At 35.7% G+C, this 15,195-nt stretch overlaps 1 protein-coding gene across 3 annotated transcripts in view; it reads left to right on the top strand.

The window, feature by feature from the left end:
* Positions 1-15,195, top strand: part of LOC132128944 (contactin-4-like) — a 76,716-nt gene that overhangs the window by 18,599 nt on the left and 42,922 nt on the right. For 2 of the 3 annotated variants that reach the window (XM_059540356.1, XM_059540355.1), the window contains exons 3-4: positions 2,116-2,248; positions 9,201-9,376. In XM_059540356.1, the coding sequence (XP_059396339.1) occupies positions 2,116-2,248; positions 9,201-9,376 (309 nt within the window). The remainder of the gene's footprint in view (positions 1-2,115; positions 2,249-9,200; positions 9,377-15,195) is intronic. The other variant, XM_059540357.1, reaches the window with a different exon arrangement.

Here is a 15,195-nt window from a genome sequence, read left to right as displayed (position 1 = left end):
AGAATCACAATGAACCCCGCCTCTCCTTCATTAGTGAGATTCTAATTGAAGACTAGGTAGACCAATTTAGAGTTTCTGGCATGGAAAAAAAAACCTGTTAGTTCAGAATTTTCAGATGCATTAATTCAGTTTGCACCCCTCTGGAACTTGATATCTGCACAAAGTAAATAAACAACCAGCAGTATGTGCTTAACATGAACTAATTTCTCAAGAGGATGGTTTCCTCTAAAAAGTTAAAAAAGTACTTGGTGAGCCGTGACTGCTGCCTCAGATTGTATTGAAGAAAGAGATTTCTGTAGTGCGTCTGAATGCATCGGGGTCAGAAATTAACTTTTCAATATAAGGAAAAAACTGATTTGAAGAAATGTAGCATTACATCACTTGCTCACCAATGGATCATCTGCAGTGAATGGGTGCCGTCAGAATGAGAATGAGTCCAAACAGTTGATAGAAACAGTATCTCAGATATATGTATTTCAAATATTACAAAACACAAGTACATAGCAAATAAAGGCAATAACCTCCAGTGAAAAAGTCCATCAAAATCCATTTGTTTAAAACCATTTTGGACTATTTTTGCTTGTAAATAGTGCTTGTTATGTGCATGTTTCTCTCCTGATTCAGATGAACTGACTTTTTCACTGGACAAGAGGATATTATGAAAGGAGGACTCGTATGTTAGAAGCAACGGTTTGAAGTTAAAAATTCCTCAGTGGATTTTTTTATTATTATTTATTTTTTATTTTTGTATTGTTATTACAAACACAGCTTTTTTGCTTCACAAGGTGTTAATTGATGTACTGGAGACGTCTAAGGGTGGGTAAATGTTCATTTTGGGGTGAACTATTGGTATTGCCCATTGGTATTGATTAAATAGGGGAAGTTTTTTTTTTACTTTTGTATGGACAGTTTTTATAATTCCCTATTATATGTACCTGTGTTGTCTTTTAGGCAAAATTTTAAAATTTATCCAATTACTTTAATCATTCAGATTATTTTATTAACATCCACAAAAGCCATCTTCACACTTCAAATGTGGAACAGAACATTTGACAAAAATTATTGTTAATTATGGATCTTGATAAAATTATTAATGTTGATTAATAAAATATATATATTTTTAAATTGTTTGGGGAAATTGCATGTCATATTTAGGCTACACAGACAAAGACTAAGAACTGTATATAAATTAGTTTACTTGCTAGAAAATCTAGATGTGACACTGGTTACTTTAGTAGAATGAAAAAACTAAATTAACTACTAATATCTCTGCATAACATGTTTTCAAGGTTATGAAAGTCATGCAGTATCATTTAAATACCCCAAAATTATGTTTATCGACATTTTTTAAACAAAACATGGAGATTTTTTTTGGTGTATTGGGCACACTGCGTAACATTAGGCTCTATGTTGTGTTAATCTGCACACAATGAGTTTTAGATTATGCAAATTGCCTTCACCCTCGCATTAAAAACTCTCTATTCTGCTCATTGTTGGGTGGATGTCTCATCTTGCTGAAGGCCATTTGTGCTTAATAAGACAGGACAAGTGGTTTGCACTAACCATCAACATGTAATTACGAAGAATAATAAACCACAAAATTTCTAGACTTTTAAGTGTTTACACGATACACACAATTAAGCTACTTTACAGCAAGTTAGTGTCTTTGGTATGATGAAATCACATTAGCGAGCTTAATGGGTCACCATGTGCTTCTTGGAAACTGAATAAGCTCTTATTTCATCTGACTTGATTAGTCAAGATAAGTACTAGATGGTACTAGATAAGGAGTACACAGTAAGCTATTTAAAGAAATTTACTGTCTCAAATCAATAATTAAGCTCAAAAATTTTGTATTTTAACTTATGTGTTGCTCTTTTGGTGTTTGTGATCTCAGCATCTTGAACTTATCATAGCTAACATCCTGACAACAATATTTTCAAGTGTTGCACGCCAAATTTACTCTACCCACTTGACAGCTATTGAATGACAGCTAGGCTTTCATCCAATGAACAGACGGATCCCTTTCACAACAGCTTTGCTCTAAAAGGTAAGCAGTGCTAATTTTAGCATTGACTAACAGTGTATTTTTGTTCTTTTCCTCCTCACCTTTAGAAGGCAGTGGTCCTCTGAGGCCAGTATTCACCAAACAGCCAGGAAGTATTGTATTCCCTCTTCATCTTAATGAGCCCAGCAGGGAGGTCACTTTCAGCTGTGAAGCCCAGGGACATCCGCCCCCGTCCTACAGGTGAGATCCCAGTGTAACAGTGACAAGCTTTATTTGAACTTATTTTGTCAGTGGCAAAGACAAATAGACAATCAAAAATACCTGATTAACCTGTTCAGTCTAGGCTCGAGTTTGAGTGTAAGAATCTTGGAAATTCTCCTGAGCTCTCAGCACATGTTGGGTATTTCTAACATGAAGGGAACTCTTTTTCAAACCGCAAGGACACATTAATTTATCACAGAGGGAAGCTCTCCATTGCCGCCATTACAGAGAGCCCTTTATATTGTTGCTACAGTCCTTGATTTGACTCATCTTGAGTCAAAACCAATCTGAATAGTATCAGCTGGTTTGGCCTTTCTGTTTTATTTATTTATTTATTTTATTTTTTTATTTTATTTTTTTGTGGGAGTCCCATACTGAGTCTAATTGGATTTAATTTGTCTTTGAAAAACTGTTCTCTTCAGCCACTTATTTTCTGTGGCTGCGCTCTTTCTTTGACTCCCTCCTGTTTTTGTTTGATCTCTGTGAGTTTAATTGAACTTAATCTTATTTTAACTGCAGTATATGTATCAAACAAAATATTGGATGTTAAACAAGGTGGCAAAGTAATTTTAAGGCTTTTTTACAATGACCATAAAAGTATATATATATATATATATATATATATATATATATATATATATATATATATATATATATATATATGTTACAGGTCCCGGGCAGTCGGGAAGACTGTAAGCAGTAATCAACTTGACATTAAATGAGAGAGAGAGACAAGAATTAGTTGTTTCCTTAATGGTCCTCTTTGTTGTCTTTTAATACGCATACACATTTGTATTTCAGAGTCAGTAAGACTCTTTGAATCACAAAATTATTCAGAAACATGTTGGTAAAAAATAATACACACTGTATAGATCAAATAAACAATAAATAAATGAAAGCGACCTTACCCGAATGTACAGAAATGCCCTAATTCTTACTTCTGGTCTGAATTCAGGTAAGTATCTTAAGAAAACAACTTAAGTAAGTATTTCAGGTAAGTGATACATGAGTAAACTTTTCTATGACATACTGTAAGTGTCTTAAAATTATTAATAAAATAAATAATAACAAATTGTTTGAACATTAAAACATGTAAATTACAGTTTGGTATGACAATTAATTAATTTAACTAACCTTGACATTAAATGAGAGAGAGAGACAAGAATTAGTTGTTTCCTTAACGGTCCTCTTTGTTGTCTGAGGATGCGCTGCAATCGTCATGGTAACTCTACTCTCTCAACTGTCACCCAGAGTTCAGAAAATGCAGCTGAACTACATAGTGCAAACTCATCATATATTTAAGTAATTAAAATAAAACTTATATACATACATGTAAATAGAAAGTAATGTGTAAACATAAAAATGAAATATATATAAATAATTTAATTTGTGACCCAAACTATATGTAGGTGTGTATATATATATATACACACACATATAAACATACAGGTGCTGGTCATATATTTAGAATATCATCCGCAAGTTGATTTATTTCACTAACTCCTTTCAAAAAGTTAAATTTGTATATTGCATTAATTCATTACACACAGTCTGATTTATTTCAAATGTTTTTTTCTTTTAATTTTGATGATTATAACTGACAACTAAGGATAATCCCAAATTCAGTATCTCAGAAAATTGGAATACTGTGAAAAGTTTCAATATTGAAGACCCCTAGTTCTGTAGGCTACACAATCATTGGGAAGACTGCTGACTTGACAGTTGTCCAAAAGACGACCGTTGACACCTTTGACAAGGACGGCAAGACACAAAAGGTCATTGCAAAGAGGCTGGCTGTTCACAGAGCTCTGTGTCCAAGCACATTAATAGAGAGGCGAAGGGAAGGAAAAGATGTGGTAGAAAAAAGTGTACAAGTAATAGGGATAACCGCACCATGGAGAGGATTGTGAAACAAAACCCATTCAAAAATGTGGGGGAGATTCACAAAGAGTGGACTGCAGCTGGAGTCAGTGCTTCAAGAACCACTACGCACAGACGTATGCAAGACATGGGTTTCAATGTCAATGTCACCTTTATTTATATAGCGCTTTAAACAAAATACATTGCGTCAAAGCAACTGAACAACATTCATTAGGAAAACAGTGTCAATAATGCAAAGATGATAGTTAAAGGCAGGTTTCAGCTGTCGCATTCCTTGTGTCAAGCCACTCTTGAACAACAGACAGCATCAGAAGTGTCTAAAGACAAAAAGGACTGGACTGCTGCTGAGTGGTCCAAAGTTATGTTCTCTGATGAAAGTAAATTTAGCATTTCCTTTGGAAATCAGGTTCCCAGAGTCTGGAGCAAGAGAGGAGAGGCATACAATCCATGTTGCTTGAGGTCCAGTGTAAAGTTTCCACAGTCAGTGATGGTTTGCCGTGCCATGTCATCTGCTGGTGTTGGTCCACTGGGTTTTCTGAGGTCCAATGTCAACGCAGCCGTATACCAGTAAGTTTTAGAGCACTTCATGCTTCCTGCTGCTCACCAACTTTATGGAGATGCAGATTTCATTTTCCAACAGGACTTGGCAACTGCACACAGTGCCAAAGCTACCAGTGCCTGGTTTAAGGACCATGGTATCCCTGTTCTTAATTGGCCAGCAAACTCGCCTGACCTTAACCCCACAGAAAATGTATGGGGTATTGTGAAGAGGAAGATGCGATATGCCAGACCCAACAATGCAGATGAGCTGAAGGCCAGTATCAGAGTAACCTGGGCTCTCATAACACCTGAGCAGTGCCACAGACTGATCGACTCCATGACACGCCGAATTGCTTCAGTAATTCAGGCAAGAGGAGCCCCAACTAAGCATTGAGTGCTGTACATGCTCTTCATGTTCATACTTTTCAACTTTTCATGTTCATACTTTTCAGTTGGCCAAGATTTCTAAAAATCCTTTCTTTGTATTGGTCTTAAAGGGTTAGTTCACCCAAAAAGGAAAATTATGTCATTAATAACTCCCTCATGTCGTTCCAAAGCTGTAAGACCTCTGTTCATCTTCGGAACACAAAGGCAATAAAAACATCATCAAAGTAGTCCATGTGACATCAGAGGGTCAGTTAGAATTTGTTGAAGCAGCGAAAATACATTTTGGTCCAAAAATAACAAAAACTATGACATTATTCAGCATTGTTTTCTCTTCCGGGTCTGTTGTGAGAGCTGTTTGGATGTTTCAAAAAATTCTAACGGACCCTCTGATGTCACATGGACTACTTTGAAGATGTTTTTCTTACCTTTCTGGACATGGAAAGTAGACCGTACACACAGCTTCAATGGAGGGACTGAGAGCTCTCGGACTAAATCTAAAATAGCTTAAACTGTGTTCCGAAGATGAACGGAGGTCTTAAGGGTTTGGAACGACATGAGGGTGAGTTATTAATGACATTTTAATATATGGGTGAACTAACCCTTTAAGTAATATTCACATTTTCTGAGATACTGAATTTGGGATGTGTAATGAATGAATATAATATACAAGTTTCACTTTTTGAATGGAATTAGTGAAATTAATCAACTTTTTCATGATATTCTAATTATATGAACCGCAAAGGAAATCTGCTGCGAACAGAGAGATTCGCGCTGGTGCATTATTTTAATGTGCTTTCGCGTTACAATAACGCGCTCTCGCTGCTGCTTTTGCACCACTAACACATACTGTATACACACTGCTAACGGAGTACATGTGAACCTGTATAATGTATAACAAATCTATTTCAACACCTGAGGCACCGCATGGCAAAAAAGAAAAAAAAGTCCCTGGACACGGTATTTATTTATTTATATTAATATTTATTTGGGTGGGGTTTGGGGGCAGTAAAAGCTTTTAATGTTATAAAAGACTTCCATTACAAATAAATGCTGTTCTTTCGAACTTTCTATTCTTCATAGATTTCTGTTCTATTTTGAACACTGATAATGACATTTAGCTTTGCATCACAGGAGTAAATTACATGTTACTATATATGTAAAATATAATTACTAAGCAGTTCTTTTAAATGTTAGTAATTTCACAATATTATTGTTTTTGCTTTATTATAAATGAAATAAATGAAAATTAAAATGAAAGGCTTTAATAAGAGCGTAGTCAAACAGGCATGGTCAACAACAGCAAACAACGATGGCAGTGGCAAGGCAAAAGAGTAATCTAGAGAATCCGGCAATGGTCAGGGCAGGCAGCAAGACCATCATAAACAAGAAAACAGTCCAGGAATCAAAGCACAAAGGCAAGGAAACAGAGAAACTAGCATCATGGAATCTTAGAAACCACAGGAGAGCAATACAACATTCAGTCACCAGCGAAGACAGAGAGTGTGTGTGTGCTATTGTTATAGCCCTACTAATGTGAGACAGGTGTGAACTGATAATGAGATATGATGAGAGACAGGCGATGCACTTGATGATTCTGGGCAAAGGATTATCAGAAATTGAGTCCCGAGTGAATGGCAAGGTACAGAATAGAGTGCCCTCTAGAGCTCATGGGCACTCCAGATTGAGATTTATTACAGGGTAAGTGGCCATAAGAAATGACCTTCTTAGCTGTAACAGGATAGGCAGAGAATTCACAGACAGCCTCCATAGCCGTGACAGGACAGACAGAAAGTTCAAAGACAGCCTCCATAGACGTGACAGGACAGACTGAGGGTTCAGAAACAGCCTCCTTAGCCATAATAGGACAGGCAAAGAGTTTACAGACGGCATCCATAGCTGTGACAGGACAGGAAGAGTTTACAGATGGCCTCCATAGAGGTGACAGGACAGGCAGAGAGTTCACAGATGACCTTCTTGGTTATGACAGGGCAAACGGAGAGTTCAGGAGAGTCCTCTTTGACTGGGACTGCATTGAGTGAAATCAGAGGCTTAGCAAACGTAATAGGCAGGGCTGAGAATTCATGATTGGCTTCTAAGGCTGAGACTGGTATAACAGGGCATTCACTGATGGTCTCCATGACCTCGTCAGTACAGACAAAAAGGGTTCATCAGTGGGCACCCCTGTCTTAAGAGGAGCTGAAGCAAACACCCTTGCCAACTCTGGAGTTTCTGCAGGGGATGCTGGGACCTCTGGAGGTTATACAGCAGTAGCAACATGAGCATCTACAGACACAGATAGTTCAGAAACGGCATTTGTGGCCATAATGAAGGCATCAGGTAACAGGGAGAGTTCGATAATAGTGTCCGTGGAAGAGTCAGAGGTGACAGGGAACATCATGAGCTCGAGAACAAGTCCTGCTTTTGTCAGAAGAGGTTCTGCAATGGAAGTTGCCACCTTGGAAGGAACAGGAGCGAACTCTTGGACAGTTTCAAGGACTGGAGTGAACTCTGGGGCAAACTCTGCAACTAAAGTCATCTTTGTACTGTGCTCAGGGGCTGAAGGCCTCAATAGACTAAGGTCAAAATTTTTGTCATTCTGTTCAGCTGATAAATTTGTAAAACTGAAATTCTTTCAGCATTAGTAAGCATAGTAAGCCAGTTTATTTATTTATTTATTTATTTATTTATTTATTTATTTATTATTTCTTAAAGGGCATCGTTGAGTTTGAGTGACAGGTAGAGCTAACAGTGGGCTGTTCATGCAAACACAGTATCTCTCCCAAGTACCATGCATTAACTTGTGCAGCAAGGTACAGATTTCTATCAATATGGAAAGGTCATAGACGTGGCCTTTAGTGTATGGTGGGGAAACGTATCATCATAGTATCTTCAGTTTTTTGTGCGTTATATTGATTTCCATTGTGCATATAATCAGACAGGTAATTGATGTGGATCATGTCTTTCTCCACATTATAAAACCAGATGGCCATTATAGTGCCCTTCTCTGTTTTCTCCAGTCCGTCAATTAAAATGGTCCTTATTTGCTGAGGGATTCACACAACAGACTCATTTGTTCTCATTTGTATGCCACATTGACAGAGAGGTCTGTTTTTTTCAGTGATTACAATTTAATAATGAGATAAGGCAGTGATTACATTTCCTAAATGTATTGATTAATTGTGTGATGACGTAAAGACGAGACTTTTCTATGTGCGTCTCTTGGGTTTTGTGGTTTCTGAAATCATGGGGTGACTGGTATGGGCCATCGATCTGTTGTTAAAGTCCTGTCTTTCTACTTAATGGCTTTCTACTTTGTTATTGCTGGTGTTTTTGTCATGTGGCACTCACTGTATGTCCATGCTCAGAACTATAGTATTATTTTTAAATAGACTAAAATAATTTTATTTTATTTTGGATTTTGTTCATGTTTGACTAATGTTGATTATGACAAATAATAATAAACGATAAAATACAATTTTTTAATTATTCTTATGTAATGTCTTTGCTAGAAAATCATAAAAGTTATGGAGTTGCAAAACTTTCAGACATCTTGAATGAATGAATAACAAAACATGATTCGAAATATAAAATATCTAATTTCTAATTTTCTAGCTAGATTGTTATTTTAGCATTATTTATATTCAATTACAATATTTATTAATAATTTGAATTAACATTTATTTCTATATTTTCCGTTTTCGTTTTTAGTTCAGGTTTTAGTAATTTTAGCTTTAGTTTTTTTTTCAGTTTAGTTTTATACTTCAATTTAAACTTTATTTATTTCATTATTTCAGTTAGTTCCCAAGACAACATTTCTAATTTGTAATTTTTTTGGCTTTAATTTATTTTAATTTTGCTTTATTTCAATTAACAATAACAGTTTTTAGTAGACTTAGTTAAACAACACTGCTTTAGATGGACAGTCAGAATTTCTTTTCACTGACCATTTTTTAAAGATTCAGATCTTATTTTGTATTCTATATGTGCAAAGTCCCATGTACAATATATTACAAATAACAAACAAATGTATTTCACTATGTTTCAATTTGAATGAAGAGAAAAATATCTTCTAGTATGCCAGAATCTCCTTTCACTCTCTGCTAACTATGCCTGTATTTTATAGGTGGAAAATTAATGACAGCTTCATTCCCCCTCAACCTGGCTCTCGATACAGCATCTCAGGAGGAACCCTTCGAATCAGCCAGCTCAATAAGGAAGAGGATGCTGGTATCTACCAGTGTCTGGCCTCCAACTCGTTCGGGACTATTCTCAGCAGAGAAGCAAGTCTTCACATTGCTTGTGAGTCTGTTTAAATCATTTCTCATATGAAAAACTCAAGCACTTGAAAGTATGAGTGTCTATAGATCTAAACCTGAGATCAGTGATGCTTGGTTAGTCTTTTCCACATCATTTGAGGTGGTTTTAGTGGTTTTTCATGACACCTTTGTGAAATTGTACTTCAAAGTGGATACATATGCAGTGCATTGGCTCAGAATGTAGTCTGAGTTAATATTGCGGACTGCACTGCATACAGCAGATGATCCATATTGCATAAAAATGACTCATTAATGATGACTCAAATTAACCATAAACTAAATGGTTTATATTTCTTGAATTAAAAAGCATTTGCTCTGTATCTTATGGTAAAAAGCTCAAGTCATGATGAATCACATTTTCCTTGGTCTTCTTAGTTAAAATAACCATTAATGAAAGCTAAACATATTTTTCTGAACTTCTACCACTTTCTAAAAAGTTTCAAAACATTTTGTGATCAGATAAATCAAACCCCATTTAGAAGTAGTCAAAATGCATGTAAACACACTGACTTTTAGTATAAATGCTAAATCTGCCTTACATTTTAAAATAATCTAATCTAATCTGTTTAACATTTCAAAATATATTATCATACACAATAAGCGTAGCTATAGTGAGCATCATAAGAGATTTCTTTCAAAAACATTGAAAAAGCATCTCAGAGACCCATACCTTTAAATGATAGTGTAGTTCCAGACTAAACTAATAGATTAAATATCTCAACAAATTAGAATACTTCATAAGACCAATAAAAAAATAGATTTTTTTTTTAGTGAATTGTTGGCCTTCTGGAAAGTATGTTCATTTACTGTACATGTACTCAATACTTGTTAGGTGCTCCTAATGCTTCAATTACTGCCTCAATTCAGCGTGGCATGGAGGTGATCAGTTTGTGGCAGTGCTGAGTTGGTATGGAAGCCCAAGTTTCTTTGACAGTGGCCTTCAGCTCATCTGCATTTTTTGGTATCTTGTTTCTCATCTTCCTCTTGACAATACCCCATAGATTCTGTACGGGGTTCAGGTCTGGTGAGTTTGCTGGCCAGTCAATCACACCAACACCATGGACATTTAACCAACTTTTTGGTGCTTTTGGCAGTGTGGGCAGGTGGCAAATCCTGCTGGAAAATGAAATCAGCATTTTCAAAAAGCTGGACAGCAGAAGGAAGCATGACATGCTCCAAAATGTCTTGGTAAATGGGTACAGTGACTTTGGTTTAAAAAAAACACTGGACTTGGGCTATGAGTTTCTGCAACCTTCCTCCAGACTCTTGGACCCTGGTTTTACAAATGAAATATAAAACGTGCTCTCATCTGAAAAGAGGACTTTGAATGTCATGGACTTTGAATGCCAGTTCTTCTTCTCCTTGGCCCAGGTAAGATGTCTCTGACATTGTCTGTGGTTCAGGAGTGGCTTAACAAGACGAATACCACAACTTTAGCCAAATTCCTTGACACATCTGTATGCCTTGAACCCAGCCTCAGTCCAATCTTTGTGAAGTTCACTCAAATTCTTGAATCAATTTTGTTTGACAATCCTCATAAGGCTGTGAGAATGGTTGTGCATCTTTTTCTTTCACACTTTTTCCTTCCACTCAACTTTCTGTTAACATGCTTGGATACAGCACTCTGTGAACTGCCAGCTTCTTTGGCAATGAATGGGTTGAGCACGATGAAATGAAATTCAGAGCACAAATTCTGAGTATGGATCACCATTCTTGGCTGAATGTCAGGTCACTGAATGTCACATCACTTGTGGTTTACCCTCGCTGTGAAGGGTGTCAATGATTGTCTTCTGGACAACTGTCAGATCAGAAGTCTTCCCCATGATTGTGTAGCCTAGTGAACCAAACTGAGAGACTATTTTGAAGGCTCAGGAATCCTTTGCATGTGTTTTGAGTTGATTAGCTGATTGGCATGTAACCATATTTTAATTTGTTGAGATGGTTTGTTTTTGTTAAATGTGAGCCAAAATCATCACAATTAAAAGTACCAAAGACTTTCGGTCTGTGTGCATTTAATTTATTTAATGCACAAGTTTCACAATTTGAGTTGAATTACTGAAATAAATGAACTTTTCCATGACATTGTAATTTATTGAGATGCACCTGTATAGAAATTGTATGATAAGATTCATTAGTAAAAGCAAGCAGAGCAAAAGTTTGTTTTATTGTATCGAATTTCGAGTGTCCAGACATCATGATCCACGTCATATTCATATAAACTGATGAGATCTTAGCAGGGCTTCTGAAACATTTTTGTGAAAAGCAATGTAAAATCAGTTCTGCATTTTGTACACAGAATTCTAACCTCAAAACTAACAAAAGCTACTTCGATTTGTGCACAAGAGTGAATGTACTTTTTTATTTTGTGTATAACAGAAAACACTTTTCATGAACAAAATGAAATGAGGATGTCACAAAATGCCTTTGTCCACCAAACACAGAATATCTGAATGAGATACATAATATATTTTGTTCACGAAAGAGCAAACACAATGCACATTTTGTTTGTAATTCCTTCTATCCAAGATAGTAGTAGCCTAAGAGTTGCCAAGGGTTATATTGGGCCAGAATGGCTATCTGCCACCTTTTAAAAGTAGGAAAAATACTGGGTGCCTGGGAACTGTGTGTGCAGGGCATTTAGGATTCCCCAACCTCCAAAATCTCAGCTCAGCCTCAGATGACGGTATATCTACATTAAATAACACACCGAAGTTGCTGTTATGGTTTAATTATATATATATATATATAGATGTGCAGATTGTGGCTTCCTTTTGCTGGATTACTTTGCACATGCTCCAGATGCAGTATTTGTGCTAATCTAGAATGTTCTAATAGCCATTAATGTTATCTTAATTAGATATTTTAAGCACTCTTAGACACTTGGTGCAGTGTAGCCATTCTTATTTCGCCTAATCGTGTTGATCTTTTGTGTTTTCAGCTTCATTTGGTTTGACATCTGTATCTATGGTTGCTAGCAAGCTTTGGTTGTTAAAATGCTTCACAAGCTGATGATTCCCTGGTGAATCTGCTTAATAATTTGAGACACAAATGTTTGCATCTGCATATCTTATTATGGTACACTAGTACTCTTATAATTCATTTTGTCATGATCGTTCATGCACAACCTGAGAATGCATTGAGGAAAAACTCAAGGCAAGAGAGGGAGATTATATGGTACAGTAGAAAATGCTTTTGTGGACCATTTTTAAATCATTATAAGCTTATGGTGGAAATGGAAGGCTATGGCGTTTGAGCCACAGCGATCCATGCTTTCTACATTACAACTGCTCTAAATGTTAAATGTAGATGTTTACTTGAGGAATATACATTTTAAGACTGATAAATCTAAAACTAAAACATTAAAGTGTTAAATCACTTAAGCTGCAGTGCATTTCCACAGCTACTCTAGAGACAATCTCCTGCATGGGCCACCATAGCTCATTGACTCAATATATATATATATATAATTTTTTTTTTTTTTTTTTTTTTTTTTTTTTTGGTGTCTGGAAACAGCAGAGGAAAATCTGTGAAGGACTAAAGCTTCTTCAGGGTGCAGATATAAATTCTGGTTGTTTTAAAATATTTTTTGCATGCCCAATCTTCAGTATAACAAATTTTAATTTGGAAATGGTGTCAACTTGAGTGACATACATTGAAACATATATTACTTAATAATTTACTTAATTTTTTTTTTTTTCAATTTACTTACATTTCACAAAATATTTAAGTAACATTGTGAAATACTGAATAGTATTTTCTGTATTTATTTTTTTACTTATTCACACTAAAAAAAAAACGGAAATTGGTAATAAACTTATTAATTTCACAGAAACTGCCAGCAACACACTGAATTACATCTGAAATGTTGAAGTACAAAGACTCAAATAGTATATTCTCTTGTAAAACATACAATGATAATATTTGTTTTAATTATTTATTTATTTATTTTTCATAATGTTCAAATAATGTGGTGATCCATAAAATACCTTTAATGATTTAAGATTATTAGCTTACTGTTATTGGCCAGAATTTTTATATCAGTACATCTTCAGTTACCTAAGATGTTTCATATGTCAGTGCACTGGAACCTTAGAGACAACTTTGAAACATTTCCAATGAATGTTTTAGAGTTCCTGTGAAATCAGATTCTCTACTTTGAAACTGATTTAGCCATAGTCTATTTATAGTAAAGATTTGGCTTTTTTTTTTCTCGAGTAGTGCATTGAATGAGAGGCCTGAATAATAATCAAAAGAGATACTTCTCCTGCTGCATATTTTTCAGTATGCCTAAGGCTGGTTTAATCTGAAGATTATGGCTCTTATAAATGACTATGAATGTTTAAACCAAAAAATGGCCTCCTGTGGCCAAGAACTATGTTCCCAAATTTGCTTATTTTATTGCGGTATAAGTAGAATTTGTTTTTCTTATGCATTAGAACGCTTTTAGATCATTTTGTAAGGTTTTAAAAGAGATATAACCTCAAAGTTAACTATGCACATTTATTAGATGATTTATTTATACTATCCAAAAATAATTTCCTATCCTGATAACTGTAACTGAAACATCCCATCAGCAGCACTGGCCTCTGTCTGTGTACTGTTGATTTAATGCATTTCCAGAAGCATGCAAAGATAATCTTAAAGGGTTAGTTCACCCAAGAATAAAAATTCATCAGTCTTCTACTGACCCTCAAAGCATCCTAGGTGTATGTGACTTTCTTCTTTCAGAATAATCCAATCAAAGTTACATAAAAAAATTGTCCTTGCTCTTCCCAGTTTTTCAATGCGGGTAAACGGTTGTTGGTTGTCAACAGTTCAGAAGACATGAAATAAAGTTCGCGCATCTGTAATAAAACATTCCTAACTCCTAACTCCGGGGGGTTAATAAAGGCCCCCTGTAATGAATCCATGTGTTTTTGTAAGATAAATATCCAGATTTCAAACGTTATAAACACTTTTTTTCACATCTGTTGACTGTTTGGAACCGGAAGATGTGCAGGCGGAAGATGGAAGACGTATGCATCACTCACGCGCCTCTGGGAAATGTAGGAGCAAAGGAAACAAAGTCTCCTCTCGGCTTATTTCGAAATTCTATGACATTTTTCTTTACAAATCCTCGTTTTGTGCTTCTAATTCGTGACCAGCATTTTATTTTGTTCTCTCTCTGTGCTAGTCACCCACACAGAGCTAACAAACTATGAAATCTGCCTGCATGTCTTCCGGTTCTTAACAGTCAGCAGAAGTGAGTGTTTATTACATTTGAAATCTGGATTTTTATCTTACAAAATCGCATGGATTCACTACAGAGGGCATTTGTTCACCCCCCGGAGTCGTGTGAGGGATGTTTTATTACAAATGCGCGCACTTTATTTCACGTCTTCTGAACTGTTGACACCAAACACCCGCTTAACCCCATTGAAAGACTTAGAAGAGCAAGGACAATTTTTTACGTAACTTCGATTGGATTATTCTAAAAGAAGAAAGTCACATACACCTGGGATGCTTCGAGGATGGGTAGAAGATGGACAAATTTTCATTCTTGGGTTAACTAACCCTTTAAGATTTAACTTTACTTAAATATGTTTTTAATTTGTGCTGAATTGTTTTCTATTAAACCTATTTGAAATGTTGAAGGAATACTGTGGCACCTTTGACCGCTTGGTTTTCTCAAATTCATTGTTAACATATAATTATGGGGATGCTAGAAAAAGCATTTTCCTTCACCCTATCTTTTACAAGTCACAAATTCATTACTTTCAATACAATACGGTATTCAATCTCAGCAGCTTCACAAGGGCTTAT

This window comes from Carassius carassius, chromosome 46 (assembly GCF_963082965.1).
Source record: "Carassius carassius chromosome 46, fCarCar2.1, whole genome shotgun sequence".
NCBI classification, from domain to species: domain Eukaryota; kingdom Metazoa; phylum Chordata; class Actinopteri; order Cypriniformes; family Cyprinidae; genus Carassius; species Carassius carassius.
Note: the sequence above shows the minus strand (reverse complement) of the source record. Positions and strands in the feature narration are given on the sequence as shown.